This window comes from Lepidochelys kempii, chromosome 4, assembly GCF_965140285.1.
Source record: "Lepidochelys kempii isolate rLepKem1 chromosome 4, rLepKem1.hap1, whole genome shotgun sequence".
NCBI lineage: Eukaryota > Metazoa > Chordata > Testudines > Cheloniidae > Lepidochelys > Lepidochelys kempii.
Genome location: NC_136383.1, coordinates 19,460,406 through 19,485,471, shown reverse-complemented (window position 1 = coordinate 19,485,471; position 25,066 = coordinate 19,460,406). Strand labels below are relative to the sequence as shown.

At 39.6% G+C, this 25,066-nt stretch overlaps 1 protein-coding gene and 1 long non-coding RNA gene across 8 annotated transcripts in view; one reads left to right on the top strand and one right to left on the bottom strand.

Moving 5' to 3' along the window:
• Nucleotides 1-25,066, bottom strand: part of PKD2 (polycystin 2, transient receptor potential cation channel) — a 60,948-nt gene that overhangs the window by 5,398 nt on the left and 30,484 nt on the right. For 2 of the 7 annotated variants that reach the window (XM_073340652.2, XM_073340659.2), the window contains exons 11-15: nt 22,549-22,670; nt 21,056-21,173; nt 20,654-20,817; nt 18,458-18,605; nt 16,608-17,952 (exon numbers count right to left, since the gene is read on the bottom strand). In XM_073340652.2, the coding sequence (XP_073196753.2) occupies nt 17,713-17,952; nt 18,458-18,605; nt 20,654-20,817; nt 21,056-21,173; nt 22,549-22,670 (792 nt within the window). In that variant the 3' untranslated portion in view covers nt 16,608-17,712. The other 5 variants (XM_073340657.2, XM_073340656.2, XM_073340655.2 and 2 more) reach the window with 5 other exon arrangements.
• Nucleotides 3,614-8,076, top strand: LOC144930478 (uncharacterized). Its single transcript, XR_013635653.1, has 3 exons — nt 3,614-3,858; nt 4,428-4,517; nt 7,955-8,076. It is a non-coding gene; the product is annotated as an uncharacterized LOC144930478 (long non-coding RNA).

The window sequence follows — 25,066 nt, the reverse complement described above, 5'->3', positions numbered from 1 at the left end:
GGTGACTTGAGCACAGACTGTAAGTACCTACTCAGGGAGAAGGTATCTACTACTTGTGATTGGAACAGATATCCAAGGAAAGTGGTAGATGTCACCGTGCCTCAATGGTTCACTGCTGAGAATACCAGATTCAGGACAAACGGCTGAGAAATAGGGCAGAGTCACCCCCAGACTGGTGGTTATTCTTCCATAAAATATACCAAGCCAGTAACAAAAGTAAACTTCTGTGTCACCACACTGGTTAACAAGAAGTCAGAAATGCAGTCTCCTTAGGCATTCAAGCCCTTCTGTCACCAGCCAGACAGCAGACTATATGATGAGTGGTTATTTAAAACCATTTTCATCACAGGGTTCTTCTAATCCCGTATAGCCAGGTCAATATATAACTCAGATCTTATAAAATAATCATGCTGTTGCCAATACTTTAGTATCTAATATCTAAAGGTTTATTTCTAAGAGAAAAGAAAGAGGGGAGAGTTAAAATACTCAAGGAAAACAAATACATACGCTCATTGCAAAGTTCTTGGAGCAGGTTTGTAGCAGTGATGGAATAAACTGCTGGCTTGTAAAATCTCTGGTAACTTCCCAAAAGATTGGAAGGTCCTCAGCCCATTGTTTGGAATGCTCCTTTTAGTGTAAGTCCAGAGATCAGAGCAGGAAGGAGTCAAAATGGAGATGCTTCCAGGGCCTTTTATGCCTTCTCCCATGTGGAGGGAAAGCTCTCAGTCTTAATTTGTGGAAAAGTACAGGCACAAGATGGAGTCCAGGGTCACATGAGTTACTCATGTGCCCTTTCATGCTTTTGTAACCCTTCTGCCCGTCAGAGTTGGCAGCAACAAGGGCCGGGTTCAATATCTAGGGGATCCATTCCAATAACACAATGCAAACCGGCTCGAGCCCCCACCCAGTGACCTGGGACAAATATATACCACCCCCCGCTGGGCGCCTCCAAGAGGCAATACTTCCCCTCTCGCAAGCACATAGTCTGAGTGTAGCAAAAGCCTTTTAATAACAGAGAGAAACAATGTGGCATTATGTTGGGGAAACACCACCAACAGGATTCATAACACAACCCATGAGCAAAAAAACCCACCCCAAGCAAATTGGGGCATGCCCTTTTCCCTTTGGTTCTTGAGTCCAGCAACCCCAAATCACCCAAAGTCCCAAAAGTCCAATGCCCCAAAAGTCTCTGTCCCTGGTCAGGGCAGTCCCAGAGTTCGAAAGTTTATCTGCGGAGCTTTACCTCCCAACCTGGGTGGAAATGGGACGGGGGTAAGAGGCACCTTACATGATCTGAAGCTGACCGCTCCATAGCAGCGCTCCGCTCTGCCAGCCGCCCCACAAACTCCTTTGCTCAGCTGCGCTCTGCTCTGCGAGCCGCCCCACGAACTCCTTCGCTCAGCTCCACGGCCCACAAGCAGCTCCTGCCATCCACAAACTGCTCCGTGTCGAACTGCTTCACCAGCCGGTCCACAAGGCACTCCAGCCGTCCCACAAACTGCTCCACAATATATCTTCAGGCTCCCCCACTACTTAACACAACACTCAGTGATTTCAGCTCTTAGGTGAATTCAGCTTGTAGTAGGGGAGCCCCAGTGCTGGTGCACTGTCAGCCCAAAATGAGCTCAGCAGCCTATAACTAGACTTCTAATGAAATCAAAATTAGCTCTGATATTCCACAGTGGAGAGAGGAGAAAGTGCAATTAGCATTTAAGGCCCTCACCAAGGGGCCCATGCCACCAAGTATTAATACTTGTCCCCAGCCTCTCTCCATTCACACAGTTTTGGAACCCATGACCCTTGCCTAGTGAGTGCTACTTAGTTGATGGTGAATCCCTCCATCATAACAAAAGGCCACGTACAGTTCCCATAATCAGGGTAATAATTTATTCTTCCTGCCCCAATAACAGAGACACTGGGGATCCCACAGCAGCCAAAGTGACCATTTGGGCAGCTATGGTCTCATTCTAGGCGTGGTGGGTGTGCCTATGCAAATGAGATCGGCCCCTGAAGTCCTTTTCCACAACTTGCCACACCTCACCACCAGATGTCAGGGTGGAGCTCATCCTGACACTGCTTACACTTTGATGAGTCATAGGTGCAGTCATTACCCCATATTCTGGTTAAAATGTCATCAGGAAGGCACATCGAGTGGGGATAAGATTTTTTTCTGTGGCTCATTATATTAATTAATGGGCCATCAACTTGAATGGTTCATTCACAATGTGTTGGCTAGACTGAATGCCAACTACCTTGCAGGTGTTACTCCAGGAGCAAACACATTTGTAATACAGGTTTCAGAGTAACAGCCATGTTAGTCTGTATTCGCAGACATGGATGCATCCGATGAAGTGAGCTGTAGCTCACGAAAGCTCATGCTCAAATAAATTGGTTAGTCTCTAAGGTGCCACAAGTACTCCTTTTCTATTTGTAATACAGGTATACAGTCAATATTCATAACTTGAGGTAAAAAGATACATGCATACAAACAGGATAATCATATTTGATAGATTGTAACTTTTCCATTGTTACTTTACATGGCATACCTGGAATAAGATTTGTTACATTTGTATAACAGCAAGAATGATATACGTGATCATATTTTAATCATACATCACAATTAATTATTCATTACTTGTAATCTTTCAATCAAGATTGTATGCCTTTAAAAAAGTTACTGGGTTTGATGCAGGATTTGCTGGGTGATATTATATAGCTATGCAAGGGGTCAAACTAAAAGATCATGATGGTCCCTTTTGGTCTTAAATTTATAAAACTATGAAACCGTTAACCATAGATACATAGAAAGCAAGTCTCCTTGTAATTTCCGTACTATATTCTGCTCTCTTTCTGATATAGAGGAAAGAATCACAACGTAGACACTTGTCCTGACTGCAAATTCTCAAATAGATACAAATAACCATCAAAGACTATGTTAAATTCTTTATGTTCTTGATGAAGACATCCAGAAACCCTAGTGAGGAGTGACTTTTGAGCTGATATATAGACTTACTGATTTTTCTCAAAAAATGTTAAAGTTGGTTTTGTTCTATCTTGCTTATATGATCAGTTGACCTCTTAAAATGGTTGATGGCAAGCTTCTGATGTCATCCAAGAGAGCTCTCCAGGAAGACATAAATTGACAAATTTGAAATTATCTTCCTACGTCATCTTCTGTGCTGAATATCACACTTTTTTTTTTCCTGGTCCACAGATGCACGTCAGTTTTTTGTAGATGCTATTCATATTGCTTCATCTGCAAGATTCCGGAATGCCAACTATTTTCTCTCATTGCTGTCATAGTTTTCATTGCAGACCTGCTTTGGCTACTCTACAGATTTTCTGTATTGATCTTGTAACTGATTTCTGAGGCAACAGTGAATGAACCAGGTGTTTATTTTCCAGTAGGGAGCATATCTCTGGATCTCTCTCATTAAATCAGTTTTAATATCTGTTTGAAGCAATCCTACCACCTTTGAGCTGTACAGTAGTTAGCCATACATCTTCTACCATTAAATTGTTTATAGAAGTTGAACAAATAAAGTCTAAGAGTTTATTGAAATTTGTTTGAACAGTGACACATTACTCTTGTCAGAACTTAGAATGAAAATAGAATACAATAAAATACTGTAGAGTATTTTGTAAAAACATTTTTGTCACTTCACTAATGAGTAACTGCTGTTGCTGTTTAATTAGGTTATTACTGTAGTTATTATAATTTTCTATTATAATTATCTGTAATAAAATGCAAAAGCTTACTTGATTTTTCTTTCAGCTGTGTATTACAACCGGTCTGGGAGTAGTTGTAGGAGCCATTTTCTCTGGAATAAAAAATGATTCCAGTGGCATTCAGAACAGGTTAGTAAACATGGGAACTGAACAATTTTAGTAGGGCATACACTGTAGTTCATTTTGTTTAGATTTTTACTTAGCCTCTGTTCTTGTGCTGAAGTAAGGAGACAGCTACGTACTGTAGAATATAAATTACATTTTTAAGAAGTATCTGTGAGAGAGGAAAAACAGTGCTTGTTCGTGTCATGGTAGCATCAAGAGACAGTTGAGGACCCCACTGTGCTTGGCACTGCACAGACACAAACAAAAAGACAGTCCCTACCCTGAGGAGTTTATAGGCTCCATAAGATTATGTTACATGGAGCAGTACCTAGGGTACATACAGTAAAGGTAGTTGATGGACTACATGGGAAGCAGCTTCCATCTGTCCTCAGCCAGAAGTTTGACTATTTTCTAACATATGATCAAAAGGGAACTATTTCCACTAAACAATTTATTTGCTTCCTGCATCTGTATTCCATTTTCATGTAGTAACAGCATACCCATCTCCCTCTGATAAATTTTCTTCCTTCCTCATTAGCTAAAAAAGCTATTTGCGTAGCTAATTGTCTTGCTTTTGTTTGTTCTTTCCACAGAGTTGGTGCTTTATTCTTTTTGACCACCAATCAGTGTTTGAGCAGTGTTACAACCATTGAACTCTTTGTCACAGAAAAAAAGATATTTATGTAGGTAAATCCCTGTGTAATAGAAAGCTTTGCGTGTTGTTTTATTTGTTGCTGTATCAGTTTACCTTTAACTTATACACTAACTTCCCCATGTAGATAACCCCTTATCTATCCGTCATCATTAGGGTCTAGTGATGAATTTGTTACTGAAGGCACAGCTTTGCATTTGGTCCTAAGATAGATGTGAACTATCCCAGCTCTTTCTCTGTGGTATTAACTCAAAAGTTTAATGATAATGAGAATATGAGCACTGATAACTGACTGCTGATCATTTTAATAGAAAAACCCAACTATTCTGGAGCTGGAGGCAGAGCTTGAATAGATTACTACCACTTTGTCCTATTCAATCTTACCCCTGATTATTAGTCTCTCTCAATAGAAGTATAGCCCCCAAACCAGAAACTGGTTGTCATTGTTATACGTTTAATAGATACGGTCAAAAACTCTCCTGCCAGCTAGCATAAAAAGTCAGTTTTCACATCTGTGATGTCAGGTAATTGATTTTCACAGTTGAGGAATATGGCATTGTTAAAGTGTGAGAAACATAGAACAACTTTTAAAGCTGTGGGTGGTGTTCCTGTTTCTTGATTGAATAGGCAAAACACCTATCTTCAGGAAGAGGGATTGAAGAAAGTCACTGTGGCTATAAATCTTTCCTGGAGAAGTAGCAGTTTAAGGAGAAGCAGAATATAAACAGGATTAAGGGAGTTTTAGGAAATATTAATTTTTTTCACTTGGCCATTCAGGCCCTGTCACAGATACCATTTGAGAAGAGTGAGGCTACTATAAGATTTATTGGCTGGATGCAGAATTTAAATATAACTTTCTCTCGCCACAATCAGCAGCTCACATGTAAAATAAGCAAATGTTACAAAGTTTAGAGAAACAATTGCTTGATATTTTAAATAGGGGTTTCTTAGAAATGCTTATTCTGGGGCAGTGATTCTCAATCTTTCCAGACTACTGTACCCCTTTCAAGAGTCTGATTTGTCTTGAGTACCCCCACAAGTTTCACCTCATTTAAAAACTACTTGCTTATAAAATCAGACATAAAAATACAAAAGTGTTACAGCGTACTCTCAGGGCCGGATTAACTCTCTTGTGATTTTGTGGGGCCCCTGTATACAAGTCTTGTTCCTAATTTAAAACAAAATTATCACAATTATGGCATCGAGGCTATTAACGCTATACTAAACTTGCCTTTTAATAAACATAAAGCTGTTCTGTGGTTACATTTCAGTGTTAAAACACGTAGAATATAGTTAAGTTAATTCAAAATAGCCTCCTTCTTACCTTAGAACAGCTGTTATATTACTTTCTTTCTGGGAGGGAGTTTGGGTGAAGGAGGGGGCTCTGGGCTGGGGTGCCGGAGAGGGTGAAGGGCATGGGCTCTGGGAGCAAGTTTGGTGCAGGTGGGGATTCTGACCTGGGGCAGGGGATTGGGGTGCAGGCTCTGGCCAGGAGGCACTTACTACAGGTGGCTCCTGGCCAGCAATGCAGCAGGGCTCAGGCAGGCTGCCTGCCTGCCTGCCATAGCCCCACGCCGTTCCTGGAAGCGGCCGGCTGCTAGGCACGTCTCTGCGTGCCCCTGGGGGGAGGGGGACAACGTGTCTCTGTGCGCTGCCCGCGTTTGCAAGTGCCACCCCGTCAACTCCCATTGGCCAGTTCCTGGCCATTGGGAGCTGCAGGGATAGTGCTGGGGGTGGGGGTAGTACATGTAGCCGCCTCCCCCCCGCCAGGGGTTGTAGAGATGTGCCAGCAGCTGGCCACTTCCAGGAGCGGTGTGGAGCCACAGCAAGCAGGCAGCCTGCCTGAGCCCTGCTGCGCCGGGGCCCCCTTAGCCCGAGGCCCTGGGCTGCAGCCCCTAAAGCCCCTGCGTTAATCCGGCCCTGCGCACTATTACTGAAAAATTGCTTATTTTCTCATTTTTACCATATAATTATAAGATAAATAAATTAGAATATAAATATTATACTTACATTTCAGTGTATAGTATATAGCCTATATAAACAAGTCACTGTATGAAATTTTAGTGTGTACTGACTTTGCTTGTGCTTTTTACGTAGCCTGTTGTAAAACTAGGCAAATATCTAGTTGAGTGGATGTATCACTGCAAAACCTCTGTGTACCCCTGGTTAAGAACCACTGTTCTAGGGCACATGTAAGAAAGTCTGTGTCCACAGTACAGTCGGTGGGCTACCACCCTCAGTATTAACATTTCTGGGCTTTAGCCTATAGCCAAGGATGGGCCAACGAGCTCCGGTGTAAAGTTACCAACTCGTGTAAGATGTTTCTGTTTGTGGACAGGAGCAACACCCGAGTAACAGACCAAATTAACTCTGCAGCAAAGATAAGCCTAAACAGGCTTTTCTCCATTTAGTCCTAAATGAAACTCACAAGAGCTGGTCCAAGAAGTAACTATAACCAAACCACTACTAAGGCATAGTGACCACCAAAATAATTAAACTGAACATTTGTAGGAGAGAAATCATACCAAAAACTAGCACGGTGGCACTAAACTTGAGCAAGGAGGTGGGGGTTTTTTGAAAAATGAAGAAGATAATCAAAAAGACTCTAAAGTCAAAATTAAGGGATAGAAAACACTAGAATCAGCATGGAGCCTGCTTAAGCAGTTTATATAATTCACAGAAGTGATGCATCTCCTTTTAACCAAAAGTAGTACCGGGAGGGCAAGAAAAAAGCAGTATGGTCAAATGGCAAAGTTCAAGAGGTTTTTCAGGCTAAGTAAAGTATGAATCAAAAAAATGAAAAGTGAAGCGAGTAAAGAGGAGCATACACTATGGAAGATAAAAATGTAAGATATAAATAAGGAAGATTAAGAAGGGTTATGATGAGCAAATAGCTAAAGACACAAAATCAAAAAAGGAAATATGTAAGTATATCCTCAGAATCAATAAATCAACTAGACTGTCGGGGAAGTAAAGGGAACAATTAAGGAATATAAACACTGCAGAGAAGTTAAATGATTTCTTTGCATGTCTTCACCACAAAGGATGGAATATGGTATTCAGTCCAGGTCATCCAATCTCAAAAAGGGTAGAGCAGAAATTGAGTGGATTCAGAGAAGGTGATAACGATTTGAGGCACGGACAGAGTTTCATATGAAAATAGATTGAAGAAACTGGGATTGTTTAGATTAGAGGTGAGATGAATAATATAGTGCTTAATTAAACTATACAAAATAATGAACAACAAGAGAAGCTTAATCAGTACTCCAATGTACCCTGTATTATAAGCTTTCTGGAGCTCTTTAAAGTTGGTCTCTATAGATGATGGCAGGGATTTAGGTGCCCAGATCTCATTAAAATTAATGGTGGTTGGGTGTCTAACTCCCTTAGGCTGCTTTGAAAATCCCAGTCTATATGGCTTCATTACTGAAATATAATCTATAATATACATATATATTTGTTTTCTAGACATGAATATATCAGTGGTTACTACAGAGTATCTGCATATTTTTTCTCAAAGATAATGGCTGATCTAATACCCATGAGGACTTTACCAAGCATCATCTTCACCTCTATAAATTATTTCTTAATAGGCAAGTATCCTATAAAAGAAAGCTGCATCAAAATGAACTGTGGTCATTCACTCTTTCCTTTGGCAAATAATTCAGGTATCCATGGGTGGTCTGTCTGCACGTCTTCCTTATAGGGCTACGGTCCTTGTCCCATTTTTTATCCCCCCCCCCTCCCTTTAGCATAAGCTCACAGAAAACCTTTATTCTGGGAGTAGGTTGGTAAATAGAATGTGTTGAAGCTATTTACTGTTAATACAAATCTGAAGTTAGCTTTGGTAAGCTTGTACACTGATTTATGCGTTCCTCCCAAATTCTGTGTGCCTTTTTATGATTTGTCTAATCTACTGCTCATGGAGCAAGAGACCCAAGGGTATTAATGAACTTGACTTTTCTACAAGTTAACTATGCTAACAAATTTATTGGACCAGATCTGCTGCTGAGGTAAATTGGCATAGCTTCACTGACATTAATGGAGCTACACCAATTTACACCAGCTGAGGATCTGTCCAGTTATTACTATTCATGTTGATAAACAATATAGTACCATTGTACGGAGCCTAACATAGATTAAAAAGACATCATCCCTGTCTTGACGAGATTACAGTCTACTACGATCAAATCAGTAGGACTGCTCACCATGAGTGAAACTAAAAAAAAAATTAAAAATCTTGCTCTAAATTAGGCAAGCGTAGATCAGAAGGGTATTAGAGAGTAAACCACATACAAATGAAAATATTATACAGTTGTTTATAGATTCTGATATTTTAAAGTATAGACCAGTAGAGTATATAGAGGAGCAGATAGCATGAGAGTAAAAAATAAAGGGTGGAAAACAAGACAAAGGAAATGGTTTTTGAGGAGGCATTTGAAAGAGGTTGTTGAGTGCGCAGGAAGGGAGATGACCCTACTACTACTTCCCTGCAGCTGGACTACTTCTTTATTTGGCCTTTTAATTGACTCAGCTATAGGTGCAATGTATATAGGTTTCCATTCTGAATTCCTTTTATAATCCAAGATGTTCATTTTCTTTAAAGTGGTGTTCATGCAGTAGGACAGAACACTTTATGGTTGATGATACTCCCTTTCTGCAAATAAAAGCAAACTATGTACTGTGGTACTAAAAAGAGGTATGTGTATAGTATACACAAAAACCCTAATCTAGGAAAAGATAGACTGAGACTTTTTTCCCCCCATTTCTTAGGTTTCAAGCCAACAATTGGGGCGTTCTTTATCATGATGGTTACCCTTATACTAGTCGCCCACACAGCCAGTTCTATGGCTCTGGCTGTAGCAACGGGACAAGATATTGTGGCTGTCGCTAATCTCCTCATAAATATTTGCTTTGTTTTTATGATTGTGAGTGATACATTTTTCTGTTTTTTTCCCCTTAAATTTTTGTTGTACAAAAGATGACAATGAAATGCCATGTGTAATTAATTTGTTTTTAAAAATCTATTTATATGTGCTTTGAAGCACATCAGCAGAGCCCTTTGGAATTTTAAGAATACTTTCTAATCCTTCCTCTTGATATCAGATCACATTATGAACACATCTCCTGTAAAGTGAGACAGCTCAAGTAAACAGATGTAAAAAAAGCTAAGCAGCCCAGAGCAGCGGGTTCCCCATTGCTTTGCAAGTGACTAGCGTTTGATAATCTGGGTAAGATTGGTCTCGGACTCCTTAGGTGTTATTACCTCTGCAGAATTACATGACTTAAATGGGACTATTTTGCATAGCCTTGACAAGTATGGGTGTAACTGCCGGTAGTGTTGCAGGAGGGAGGAAAGCTTTTGGAAGATTCTGTGGAATACACCAGAGCCAAGTCAAAGTCCTTGAACTCAGTGATTGTTTTTGTCCCCCTCCGATATGGATTATTCTTACCTATAAAGAGAATAATCTATTGAACTGCTCTTCCAGAGCTTTTCTTTTCCAGGGTGGTGGTGATTTCTGACAGTTTTGTTTATATTTTTTACCCCTTGCCTCTCTTGACCAGGATTTAGGCCTTTTAGTTCTATAATTAAGTCATGTCAGAGGATTGTTGCTGAGGAACTGCTGTATTTCCCCTCTTTTGAGTTCTTCCTATCTGAGGATGCCAAAGGTTAGAAAAGGGACGCTCCAACTATGATTTGAGGGAGATTCCAGGCTTTCCTACTGCTGGAGACCAGAGAAAGGCTCATGTTCCTTAGGACTCATATGCTTTAGGAGGAGGCTTAAGACCTGTGCTTCTGAGTGAAAATCCTGCCAAGAAACTAGTGATGGCCCAACAGGCCACTATTGCTCCAGGTAGAAAGAAACTGTCCTGTAAAGATTCTAAGTAAACTTCTGCCTCAAATACAACTCCATTGCATTTCATCCCTTGCTGTCTGAGACCATGGAACAACTAAACATCTCGGGTAACAAAGGGCCTAATCCTGTTCCTATTGACAGAGAGCAGGTAAGGCCTACAGAATCAGGCTCAGATTTAGGATTTTATACTCATCGTGCATGTATACATTTAACATTAATGGGAATTATTTCTGTACACTGAATAAGACCTGGTCTACACTAGAAAATTAGGTTGTTGCATGCGGGCTATGAAAAATCCAAACCCCAGAACCATGTAGTTAAGATGATTTAAGTCCCTTCGTAGATAGTACCAACAGAAGAATTCTTCCGTTGACCTAGCTGCTGCCTTGGGGGGGGGGGGGCAAGGGAGGGAAGGACGTTTCAAGTGCACACAAGCCCTTAAGTGTATCAAAATCTAAAGTGACGCAGGTCTGCAAAATTCCCATGACATACTTTTGACTGTTTCTTTACTGTTTGTAGATTTTCTCTGGCTTGCTGGTAAATCTCACAAGCATCGAATCCTGGCTTGTCTGGCTGAACTATTTCAGCATCCCTCGCTACGGCCTGACAGTGAGTGCTACATTTTCTGTGCATTATGCTGGAAACACCTTTTGAAAGAGATCACCATTATCTTGTAAGAAATAATGTCAAACAATATTATTCCAGTTATAATTGGTAAATTACAACTTACACAGATAAGTTCTCCCTGTCTCTACATTCTCAGTACAGTGCAATAGGTCTCACCGTTTCAGATACGTATTGTAACAAATTAGCATAGCACAAGAAAATGCGGTCAATAGATAATCATAAATAGCAGTAAGGCCAGAAAAAGATTGAGTCATCCTGATTCTTTGCAGGTTGCAGAACTGCTCTCCACAATACATAATTAATACTAATGTAACTTAAGTATCTGCTATAATGGTGGTTCTCAATTCCTCTTAGAAGTATGAACAACTTCCTAACTCCTCTGCATTTTTCATTTCTTATGTTTTGGCCATTGCTTATTTCATGTGAAACTGGATAATTCCCTTACTGTATTGCCATAACATTTTAATAACAGCAGGCCTGGATACCAGTGAGATATAGGTAAGGCTGAGGTGGGGTATCTAAAAACTGGATTATGTCAATTTTAGCAATAGCTGCCAAGAAGGGAAAAGAGTTGGCTCCACAACCAAACAAACAAACAAAAAAATCCTGTTTTTCCTCACCTCTTCCACCTTTCCTATTTAGATTGTAAACTTTTCAGATGAGTGACTGTCTTTACTGTGCTAGGTATATACAAACACAGAGTGAGTCCCAATTTCAATAAGGGCATCAGCCACAACTAACACAAATAAGTGCAATCCTTTCAAATGTTTATACAAGATTGCTACAGTGAGCCCAGTAGTGCTAATCTGAAAGCTGTATCCCCGTTGCTGATCTTTTGAACTATATACACTTATGTCATCTATAACCATAATTCAGACCTTATTTTCTGATTTGTGTGACCAGTCACGTGTCTTAAAGTGATTTGCAATCCTGAACACAGTATCTAAAAGATATTCTCTAGTTCAAACAAGAATTAATTTAGGGAACTTCTGTGACCGGAGTATTATAAGTGGTCAGACTAGGTGATCACAATAGTTCCTTTTGGCATTATAATTATGAAATTTAGTAGAGAATACACAATCTGATCAGTGTTTTGGGGCTGGTAGGGAGAAAAAAAAGTGGCATGCCTCAGAGGCCTGTCATATAAAATAAAATAGAAAAAGCTGAAAGGAATAGATATTGTGGCTTATAGCATAAGAGAAATGAGCCAGTAGTATTATTTTAGTTCAGAGAGACATTTTTGCTCTGTTTCAATGAGTTTCCATCATGCAGGTCTCCCAATAGCAGTCTGTGCAGCAGCAGGCCCTGTGCCTATGGCAAAGACAACGTGTGCACTTAGTCACAAAGGGGGATATTTTCACAGTATTTTACCAATACTTTAAATGTGATTATCTGAAAATTAGACAAAACTGTTTTCAGTGGAAGGATTTCTTCAACACTCTAGGAAAAAAAGCTTTGATTCCAGACAGTTTTTCAGATCTTGGCTTACAATTTTGATATACATTTTAAAGGAAACTTTTGTTGGTTTGTTTAGTATGTAGTAATTCATTAAACCTGCTTAGTGGCTCCCCTTTGACTACCTATTTTTGTTTTTATCTTTAAAGGCTTTGCAAATTAATGAATTTACAGGTCTAAACTTTTGCCAGAATGCCAATGTGACTGGGGTCAATGTAAGTTGCATCACTTCTAGTCCTTTTACAATGTAAGTATGCAGTTGTTATAAACAAGTTCTTGCAAGGAGCCCAAGTTCACTAAACTACAAATCTGAATGAGATTTTTTTGTTGTTTTCCTGGTGCCTCAGCTGCTAGAGGGTCTATGCTTTATAACTGAATACTTAGCCTCTGGAGCAGTCTCTGGTTTTCAAATATTTGCTGTTCATTTCAGATAAGTCATTTTAGACATTTTAAATGACTGAAAGTGCTAGAGAAGGTAGAGGGGACAATTTTTAAAGAAAGTGTTTGAGAGAACAGGTAGTGATCCTGGAGCAGTTTAAGATATGGTTTTGAAAACCATTTCAGGACATGACAAGTTTTCCTGTGTAGAAAAGGACCCAACAGACTATTTTTAATGTGTGCTGTATATTTGTAATATTAATTTCTTATTGCATATCTAAAATTGCACTTTGAAGAAGTTCTCATAGTTTATTACCAAAGAATATTGAAGGGAAGAGAAATTTCCTTGGCCCTGGTACTTTCTGCTAGGTTCTGCTCAGCTATTCTCTTCAAATTTTTTACAAAGACTTATAAATTCAGATTTTTCTTCTCCACAGTATGCAACATGGTAACTTGCAAAATTTGCTAGCTTGAGGCCCTAAAAAGTATTACAGGTCCAAGACCTCTTCAGAGTAGAGTAAGTATTTACACAGGCTGATGCGCACTGAATAGCAAAGGTTCAAATTTAGTATAGAGTTGAGGTTTGAATCTTTTTTTTCCCCCTAACACAGGTTAATCTATCCTCAGTCACCATTCTGTTTGTTTGCATTGGACCAAAGCATTTTTCAGCAAAATTATGAAGACAGGGAAATTAAATATTCAGTTACAGATCTTTACAAAGGGTTAACTTTTTAAACTTTAATTTGTATTGACTAGCTGCACTGGAGAAGAATATTTGAAAATGCAAGGCATTGAAGTGTCTGCTTGGGGCATGTGGAGGAATTATGTGGCTCTTCTATGCATGACACTCATCTTCCTTACAATTGCATATTTGAAACTGCGCTTCCTGAAGAAGTTCTCTTAATTCAGATGAGTTAACAAGCATCTAGTATAACACAATGCAAGGTAGTTTTGATAGTGAATGGACTAAAAATGTTTAACATTTTCAAAGATTAAAGATTTTGATAACTGTGTTCAGTTTTTACTGATACTGCTTGCTACTGAGCTATATCTTTTACAAAGGTCTCATGTGCATGAAGACAGCAGAGGATTGTTGACAGCTTATAATTTAGGCCTGGGATTTCCAGGGACCACAGAATGCTGTAGAAGCCCCAGATCAGCAGTAAGGGAGATGTAAACAGAGAAGCAACTTTGACATCCTAAGGTAACAAAGGCTTAGTGTGCATTATTGATCGTGGCAGACAGCTAGCTGAAGAAAGCACTTGAAAAAAATATCTGAACATGTCTACCTAGAAATGTAAATATATAGTTTAAAAAACTATATAAAGTGAAGTTGGATGAGAATTTAGTTTTCTTATCTAATTAGCAGAGGCTTCTGCTTCATGCAGCAGGGCAGGGCAGTAAGTGAAACTGACTAGGCCTTCAGTTTCCTTTTGGTTCCACCAAACAGGAGCATCAGTGTGGTCCTGTAGCTGTATTTTTTTTTTTTTTTAATTTTTAAAACAGTACAGGGGGATGGGAAGAAGCGGGAAGGGAGAAGCAACATGTCAAATACAGGACACTCACCATACGGAGACAGATTTAAATGCAGCCCATTTTTGTGCATAATTCTCATACACAGTGGTGGTTTTCATATGTAAAATCTTTATTAGGAAGTAAAGTGCTCAGTATTATAGACCAATAAATCTTTGATAACTGTGGAAGACTTGCATAATTAACAGCTTCCTAATAAGACCAAATGTTAATGCAAAGACTTTACATTTACTTTGTATCGAGGGTAAAAGGTTTCTTCTATGCAACAGTTGCAGGAGAATCTAAACTTAAAATGAAACCATAATAAAAAATGTATAACACATTTGTCTAGTTGCCATGTACTTATTGCATGGCACATTGTCAACACACATGGGTAGCCCATGAAAGCTTACTGCACTTCAAAATGAAGTTTGTTATTCAGTAACGACACGTTACAAATATACAGATGAACAAATATAGCTATGAATGCAGACATTTTGGTTTTCATAATTAACATACTAATAAAAGAAAAGCTTTGTTCGATATTAGTTTAGAAAAGGTACAATTTTAGGACACATTTAAAGCCACAGCGATAGCTGTAGTGTCTTGAAAAGGCACAGCTTCACAAATGCAAATTTCCTTAGTTCTGCAGCATGATATTGCAGCAACATCCAACATGTCTTGTCTTTATAACAAAAGATCACTTTAACTGAGCACTAGCAACCTCTTTCCTGTGAAGCCAAATCGTTTGGTCAGATGATTGGGTTTAAACTTTAACTACATGACATATAATACTGTATCTGGCATTTTGGTATTCCTACGCCCCAATAGACCAAATGCTAATTTTTTAGAGCTTGCAAAAACAATCTTACCATATGTCAAACCATTAGCCAACTGACCCCTTGAAATATACCTCCTACGCAGTAATGTAATGGAAGGTTTTGTACACTATTAAGGCTTAGATTATGTCACAGAAGTCCAGGAGTCCATGACTTTCAGAGACCTCCATGACAATTTCCGTTTCAGCCCCATGGGGGCAGGGCTGAAGCTGTCAGGGAAGCTGGTGCTCTGAGCCACTGTGGACATAGGGCCCCCCCCCCAGCTTCCGCAGGCAGCAGGGGGACCCCAGAGCTGTGAGCCACAGTGGCAGCAGGTTCTAGACCCCTGCTACAGCAGGACTCAGGCTTTCATCCCCCCATCAGCCCCATTTTGTCAGTTATTTTTAGTAAACATCAGGGACAAGTCACCGGCTTCAGTGAATTTTTGTTTATTGCCAGTGACCTGTCCCTGCCTTTTGCTAAAAATAACTGTGATAAAATCTTAGTCTTAACTATTATGATGTAAATTCATTTGGATTAATTTCTTGTCTACTTGGCAGTGGTGGAGCTTGACCCATAGTCTATTGGGAAATTTCAGCTCTCAGTAGGGGAGAAGTCCCTTCATCTAAGACTCAACATGTACTTTCTCGTAACTTTAACATATGAAAAGTTTTGTTTTTATCAAGGACAAGTGCTTTGATCATATGGAATGTGTCTTGGATGACACCGTAACAGGACAACAAGTGCTGGTATATATAGATATGGGGAAACTCTGCAATATTTGGAGGTGTATTTGATCCAATACCAAACCAAAAATACTAACACAAGAATATAAGGTTCTTAAGGTTAATTACAGGAAGCAATTCCTATAATAAGCACAACATGAAAACCACCAGCATCAATAAAAAGGCTTCTTATCCTTTGGCATGGACATTTTCCTTCTTACATCCTACAAATCTATGCACTTAGAATACTGTGTACTTCATCTGAGTATTAAGTTTTCCGTTCCCCTTTAAACCTACAATAAGTCTTAAGGCAACTGTCAGCTTAAGTGAAGACTCCCATATTTCACTATATCTAAATATATGCTATCAAAAATTGTACATACTTGCCTCTAATTTTCTGTATAGCAAACTCAAATCACTGTCAGTGCTGTTGCTGCTTCAAAGCTCTACCGCAGTCTCAAATCCAACAAGTCTTGTACTAAAAAGTGCTGGTTATCCTAAAGACTACAATTTCAAGTTGCAGTGAAGTTCCCTACAGAAAAAAGCGTACATGCAGAAATATACCTCCAATTGCTCATGCAGGTCAGGTAAGTGCATACATAAGAAGCTAATTAGGCCCCTGCCTTTGAATTGGAATGAATACTTGCTAGAGCTAGTCAGAAATGTTCAAAATGTCAGTTTCTCTCTACCCCTGCTTCCCCCAAGATTCATTGATGTTTTTCACAACTTATCTAATGTTTACCTAATTTCTGCATGTAATTGTAGAAAGGGTAGGTTCAGTTTTGGACACGGAGCTCAGAGAACTTCCTATTTGGAAATTTGACCCTAAAAGCCAGCTATGGACAGACACAAAGACAACAATGATCACATTAGTTAAGTGTAAACAGAAATTGATCCAATAAAAGATATTACCAATAAAAGATATTACCATACCCACCTTGTCTCTCATGTGTAAAGAAGTTCCCAAAGAACTACTTTTAAAACACTAAAAGTACAATGTCACTTGCATATGCTTCTACTTCGTAATAAAAATGAACTAAACACGACCTTCTGTCAGAGAAAAAAGGCAATAGTGCACTGATACATAGGGAATGTTACTTTTAAATTAATTTAAAAAAATCTTAGCACACTAAAGGAAAACTCCAGAAGAAGAAAGAGATTGTGTTACTTGTTTGTAAGTGGTGTCAAATATAATTAACGGGAATAACTATATAGGAAGTCACCTTATTAATATATTTTAGAATAGGAATTTAAGAATAATATTTTCCATTATAAAGCACTGGAAATCTAAGCATTTGAGTTGAGAAGTTAAATGCATTTTTGGCTAACGATTAATCCAAACTTTTAGAAGAGACTTACTTCAACAACTTTGAAACTAATTTCCAACGTTACAAAATGGGAAAGTAGATTCTTACAGTCCTATTTTACATAACCAAAATGAGCTCCTGCTGCATAGCAAGCATTAAGCTTTAAGGTGGGAGTACTTAGGAAAAAAACAGCTGCATTTACTGAATGAAGACAGGGAAACTGTAAAACCCTCTGGGCACAGATCCTATTAAGTGCAGCCACTTTAAGCAATGCTACTGGTGGATTATGGTCCTAAAGCCAGTGTAGGTGGCAATGGGAATATCACCCTATTTAGTGGGGTAAGTAGGTTATGCCAACTCTACACCTGTCAGCTGCTGACACAGTGGTTGTATATTAGATGTCCCTATGGCCTACTGATCAATCCCCAGGTGGGGACACTGGTAGCTTTAACATTCATCACTGTTTTTGGAAAACAAATAGTAAATAGCGTATTTGCTGTTATAATACAGGACTGAAATTTTAAAACAACCCATTGACAAATAATATTACACATGGATGTTGCTCCCGCCATTCCCTCCTCCACTTCCATCAATGCCTTCTATTGACTGAGAGGAGGATGGACGGGAATTCCTAGAACGAGGCTGGCTATTCAGTCCAAGTGGTGTTCCCAAGCGGTGGCTCATTTGGGAAGCTGTGTCATCCGATTCCCAACGCTCCAGTTCCTCTCGTACTAACCTCTCCATTTGTTCCCTGTGGATTTCATTGTCACGTCCCAATCTTTCATCCTAAATACAAAGAATGACACAAACTCACAGTATAATCTTCCAAATTTGATTGTGAACAAAATCTGGAAGAAGGTATAAAATATTCTAAAAGACATCTCAGATGAATTCATACCATAGTATGGCTTTGGACTAAACCCGGCACTGTATCTTCTGAACAAGAGGTAAAGGTACTGTTGTGTAGCAGCTGCAGAATAGCAACAAGAAGTTTTTATACTGTGCCCATTACCATGGTATGACAGAGCTTTCACACAGGGATGTGTTAATTCACTATGATAACTAGTCACTGGCTGGACTTTGATCAAGTGATTGTAAATAAACCCAAAATGGAGTCTGATAGTCACCAGCTTAACATTGCTAAGGTGTCTACCTCGGTTATCACAATCCTATGTGTGAAGTAGTAGAAAAGCAAAGTAGAAACAAATGAGCTCATCATCTTACATGGAAAACAGCTCTTTAGTTGATGATCAGTCAACTGACTGCTCAAGTCAGACTGGGGGTTTCCTACCTCTGTAACTCCATCCAGCAGTCTTCCCAAAACGTCTCTCCTTTTTAGTTTGGCCCGCTCCATTGCCTCAAGCTTTACAATAACAGCATCAATTTTGGAAACAATACTGCCTATGGAATGTTCCATGCGATCCACTCGTCTCACCAACCTGAAGGCAACAGATATTTGCTAATTTTTATGTTACTGACATTTTCAAGTTATTAATTTGATTTTAGCTAATCGACGTGTAGGAAGTGGAAAGTTCATCAGATGACATTTGTACTGTTTTTATTAACCCTGCAAACCAAAATGACAATGGAATAATTTGTAATTTTCTCAGCAAGGGAGAAGGGCAATAGCAAGTCTAAAACTCCTAAATTATTTCCTCTGATTTCCTTCTCTTTGGGGGATATCCTGTCATATAAACTGTACAAGAATGGCAGGCCGGGTGGGGCTCACTCAAGAGCTGGTCAGTACCACTTGTGAGGTTTGCTACAGATTGTACAAGAGGCACTCTGCTTTCCACAGAGAAGAGAGTGCTACTTCCATAGCATCCTGGGTGGAAGATTTTTGGCCCAGAAATGAATCCCAGCAAACTGTCTCTAGAACACATTCAGTTCTGCAATACTCTGAGAGAGAAGAAAAAAATAAGTAGAACCGTTGCTACTTCTTAAGAGAGACATGCATTCCCATGGTGAATGAAGGGTTCCATATTCTGGTCTGTATGTATTCTAACTGAGCTAGGTGTTTACAGGCTTGCATAACGTTTTATTATATATATGTGTAAAAAAGAAATACAACCATTTTCTAAGATAATAATTTTCATCTTTGATGATGATTTGAGAGCTACTGATTATGAAGCCCATGTGGTCTGCAGAAATACAGCATCTAGGTTTATTTATTATCCCTAGACCTAGTTACCTAACTACCCACCCACCCTTCCTGTCAAACAAATTTCATATAAAAACTAGTGAACATAGCAGACAACCTTAAAGTTAACGGAATGTTTTAAAAAAAGGAGGACTTGTGGCACCTTCGAGACCCACAAATTTATTTGAGCATAAGCTTTCGTGAGCTACAGCTCACTTCATCGGATGCAAGAATGTTTTCAAGTGAAGGGGATTTAGAAAGGAAGTGTTAATTTTGCTGTCATATATGTAGTGGAGTTAATCACATCCCAAGCAAAATAACTGATATGTTCTACATCCTATATGGGGATAAAGAAAATACATATAACACACAGGCATTTGATTGCAGACATTTTAACTGGTAGTACAGTTTGGGATCATTACACACAGTTACTACTGAACAAGGAAGATGGTCAATCAGGTTCTAGCTACCCTAAGTCATATCCACTTCATTCATCCTTGCTGTGACTGGGGCCTACAGAGAGAGACCATTTCAGCCAAATATACAAACATAAGTAATACCAATTCCTGCCAATCCTTTAATTCTATTTGAATGTACAATAATCTCGATTTTTGTCTGATGAAAGAACAGCAGAGTAGACTTTTAGAATTACTCTAACATTGACAATGTTTCTTTCAGGTTGTCAGCCATTGTATGGGCATGGATGAAATTCTTCCACAAACACCTGAGAGCAGAGGTGTTAACTTGGACTCTGGTGTGATATGGCTCATTCTTACTGTAATTACACCAAAGAGACTCAGGGCTTATCTACACAACGATTTAGTGCGTGGCAAGCCAGAACGTGAATCTACAATGCACAGCGTCCTGTACATTAACTGGATGCCAGTTAATGCACTGTAGAATCATGGCAGGGCTTGCTGCACACTAAATTGCCATACAGACATGCCCTCATTAGACATCAACCAAATTAAAGTAGGAAAAATCCATATTTCTTTGAGTGTCCTTTGCATATTCCTACTTTTGGGCTGTGCCAATCGGTGCTGCGCTGACTATGCAGAGTCCATCCTGAAGATCCTCAGTTACAGGTAAGTGACCTTCATTGTGAACCTTTTTTTTTTTTAGTTGCTTATTTATTTAAATCTGGGAGCTACTATTTCTTTTGTTTCCATTTTCATCCAGGATCCTCTAACAACAACTTAAAATGCAGAGAACAGATTTCAAGTGATAAACAGCTATTTACAGTTAGCTTTGTAACACATTTCTTAGATTTCATTTGGTTTATATCCAGAAATATATATTTAAAAAAAAAACCACAACCCCACACACTGCAGGACTGCTTGCACTTACACTTGGAACTCTTCATATGAAACCCCACTAGAGCTGCTACCTCTTCTTCTAGAGCTGTGTCCACTGTCCTCATCATCGTCTTCTTCAGAGTCATCCAGACTGCGAGGGAAGCTTCGACCACTCATTGGACGTGGTAGAGAGCTCCTGTCCAGATCCAGATCCTCCTTCATGAAAAACAAACATGTTATCCATAGACTCTCACCTGTGTGCTGAAGGTCAAGGCTGCATGACCTCATTCACTGAGCTACCTCACCCTTTTATAGTTTTGTTGGGAGTGAACGTTAGACAACGTAACAGATTAGTAAGTCTAAATCTAATGCAAATGAGAATTGGTGCTTAGGAACTCCAAGGACCTAACTGATGGTGTTCAAGGTCTTCCAATTGCCCTAAAGCACGACTTACCCTCTCTTTCTCTAGATCATCTCTCATTTGCTGATGTTCATGTTCTGTCAATTCCTGGTCCCCATCCTGGTCATACTTCGTAAATATTGCTTCAATCTCTGCATCTGTGTGACCCTTCCTGAAAAGAAGATAAAATGGACCCCCTGCCTTTTTTTTTTTTTTTTTTTTTTGGATGTTTTGCCAAAAATGTTGCGGAGAAGAAACAACAAAAAAGTCTTAACTACAGCAAATTTTCTAAAAGCCAAAGAACATGCTTAATTCAGTGTTGCCTACAAGCTTGCCCATTACAAATCCAAGTCCACTAATCATGCTGACAAAGCTTGGGTACATATCACCAACAGTTTTGGCCCCAGCCCATTGCTTTAGAGGTTTTTTCCCTGCCTAACAGCATCACTCTCTCTTCACTGGATTGCATTTAAGACAGTTTCCTCTTACCCACATCCCAATTGTGACTAGCACTGAGAAAACAAAGAGAATGCAGTATCTCTGTATGATCAACAGGAGCTCTAGTCCTAACTACCGTCTGTATAAAGGTGACTCTGCAGACCAAAACATTTCATGAACTTCCCCAGATTCTGCTTAACAGGACAGGTGACATAATGAAACTTTACAGGACCCCATTTAGAAGAGCACTTGATGGAGGAAAGGTTCTTCATTTGCCTGTCTTTGGTGTCAATGAGAGAGGAACACATCTACTATAAGACAACCCCCTTCCATCCTCATGAAATCCTGCAGGCAAGTCACACTCAAAGGTTATTGAGACATCTGAAAAAAAAAAAGTCAGCTTGCATCCATCCCTGGAAAGATTGTTCTCTATGGATTTTAATACCACCTTCATACACACATATGCCTAAAACCCCTTGTCAGAATGGAGAACACATATTGAATCAAAAATGCAACTGAGTTGCTCAAATGCCAACTTCTAATCCTTCCAAAAATAAGAGGAGGCTAGAAAGAGGGCAATAGTTGGTAAGCCTTTTGAGCAGGGTCCTACTTAAATGCAACCACCATCTTTCTCTCCATGAATTGTTACCAATCCTCTTCAGTAATGGTGCCAAAACTTCTCCGCTGATCCTCACACACCATGAAGCGAAAGGGTCCAACTTATAGATAGTACGATGCAACTAGCCAAGAAAAGTTAGTTACCTCACTCCAGCTCACACCATTAGCCATTATTTCTCTCTTCCTGCACCCCTCATTTTTTGGGAGGTTTGTTTCTGCAATGCCCTTGGACTTTCCTGAAACTCTGCAGATTTTCCAGCACCCTATTATTTACATAAAAACCCTTCTGTTCGCTACAAAAGGAAGTATAAGCTTTATTAGCAACCCACCAGACATGGAAGCATTCCTGCATATTGTTATTTGCATTAATGTACCTTAAAAAGGACTTCCCTCCACCTCACACCCTACAGGCCTTGAGGAAATCAGACAGATTCTTTGCATCACAAGTCCCTTGGGAATATTGTTTAAGATACAAAATACTGGTTTCTTACCCCTTGAGATCCTGTCGTAGTTCATCAAAGTTTAACTTGCCCCCACCTTGTTGCAAGTTCTCTGAAATGTCATCAACAGTAGTTTTTTTCAATTTAAGTTTAATCATGGCTTTATTGTATCCCTATCAGAGAAAATAAAATGAGAGAAAATAAAAAAAACTTTACTTCTAATGGCATACTTAATTTTGTTTTGCTTGTTGTTTCATGTAAAGAAGATTGCCTGCATTCCTGAATGAAGCGAAACCTCATTAAATATTTTCTGACAAGCACTGGAGGAATCATGTAATCATAGGAGTGGAAGGGACCTCGAGACATCATCTAGTCCAGTCCCCTGCACTCATGGCAGGATTAAGTATAATCTTCTAGACCAGGGGTTCTCAAACTTCATTGCACCGCAATCCCGATAAAATTATACGACCCCAGGAAGGGGAACCGAAGCCTGAATCCGCCCAAGTCTTACCGCCCTGGGCGGAGGGCAAAGCCAAAGCCCAAGGGCTTCAGCCCCAAGAAGGGGGCCTGTAACTTGAGCCCTGACGCCCAGGGCTGAAGCCCTTGGGCTTCAGTTTCAGCCCCAGGTGGTGGGGCTTGGTCAAGTCTAAGCCAGCCCAGGCAACCCCATTAAAATGGGGTGGCAACCCTCTTTGGGGTTGTGACCCACAGTTTGAGAACTGCTGTTCTAGACTATCCCTGACAGGTGTTTGTCTAACCCACTCTTAAAAATCTCCAATGACAGAGATTCCACAACCTCCCTAGGCTATTTAGCTCAGTGCTTAACTTCCCTGACAGGAAGTTTTTCAACCTAAACCTCCCTTGCTGCAATTTAAGCCCATTGCTTCTTGTCCTATCATCAGAGGTTAACGAGAACAATCATCCTCCCTTCCTCCTTCTAACAACCTTTGATGTACTTGAAAATGATCATGTCCCTCTCAGCCTTCTCTTCTCTAGACTAAACAAACCCAATTTTTTCAATCTTCCCTCATAGGTCATATTTTCTAGACCTTTAATCATTTTTGTTCCTCTTCTCTGGACTTTCTCCAATTTGTCCACATCTTTCCTGAAATGTGGTGCCCCGAATGGGACACAATACTCCAGCTGAGGCCTAATCAGTGTGCAGTAGAGCAGAATTACTTGTGTCTTGCTTACAGCACTCCTGTTAATACATCCCAGAATATTGTGCAAAAAAAAAAAAAAAAAAAAAAGCAAACAGTGTTACACTGTTAACTCATATGTAGCTTGTGATCCACTATGATCTCCAGGTCCCTTTCTGCAGTACTCCTTCCTAGGCAGTCATTTCCCATTTTGTATGTGTGCAACTGATTGTTCCTTCCTAAATGGAGTACTTTGCATTTGCCATTATTGAATTTCATCCTATTTACTTCAGACCATTTCTCCAGTTTGTCCAGATCATTTTGAATTTTAATCCTATCCTTCAAAGCATTTGCAACCCCTCCCAGCTTGTATCATCCACAAACTTTATAAGTGTTCTCTCTCTGCCATTATCTAAAATCATTGATGAAGATATTGAACAGAACCGGACCCAGAACTGACCCCTGGAGGGCCTCACTTGATGTGCCCTTCCAACTTGACTGTGAATCACTGATAACTATTCTCTAGGAACGGTTTCCCAACCAGTTATGCACCCACCTTATAGTAGCTCCATTTAGGTTGCATTTCCCTAGTTGGTCACACAAGACAGTATCAAAAGGCTTACTAGAGGAAAAATATATCACATCTACCGCTTCTCCCCATTCACAGCTTGTTACCCTGTCAAAGAAAGCTATTAGGTTGGTTTGACATGATTTGTTCTTGACAAATCCATGCTGACTGTTTACTTATTATCCTCTAGGTGTTTGCAAATTGATTGCTTAATTATTTGTTCCATTATCTTTCCGGGTCCTGAAGTTAAGCTGACTGGTCTGTAATTCCCCGGATTGTCTTTATTTCACTTTTTATAGATGGGCACCTGCGGAATCTCTCCTGTCTTCCATGAAGACAGATAAATAGCTAATGGCTCAGGTATCAGCTCAGTCAACTCCTTGAGTATTTCAGGATGTATTTCATCAGGCCCTCATGGCCCTGAATGGACAAGATAACCCAGTACATCTTTTTCATCTCATTTCCCTGTTTCTATGAATTATGGTAGGCATACTTGCACCAGTGGCTAGGATTCCAAAGGACCTAAGGAATTCAGATGCCCAACTCCCACTGAAGTCAATGGGAGTTGAGCTTTTAACTATGTTAGGCACCTTTGAAAATTCCTGCCAGTAGTTCTGGGTGCAAAACAACATATTTAGTTTATTCATTTTGTAAATCGCTATCTAATTTTGAAATAAATTCTGGGGATGAAAATTTTGTACCACTTCATTCCAACAACAACACAACACTTAGTTTTCTCCTCTACTTTAATAACCACATTCAAAACTTTGAAGTATGTTGGCTACAAATTTAGCCATTTTCTATATAGGACACAAATAAACCAACCTTGGTCTAGATATAAATCTCTCTACATATTCATGCG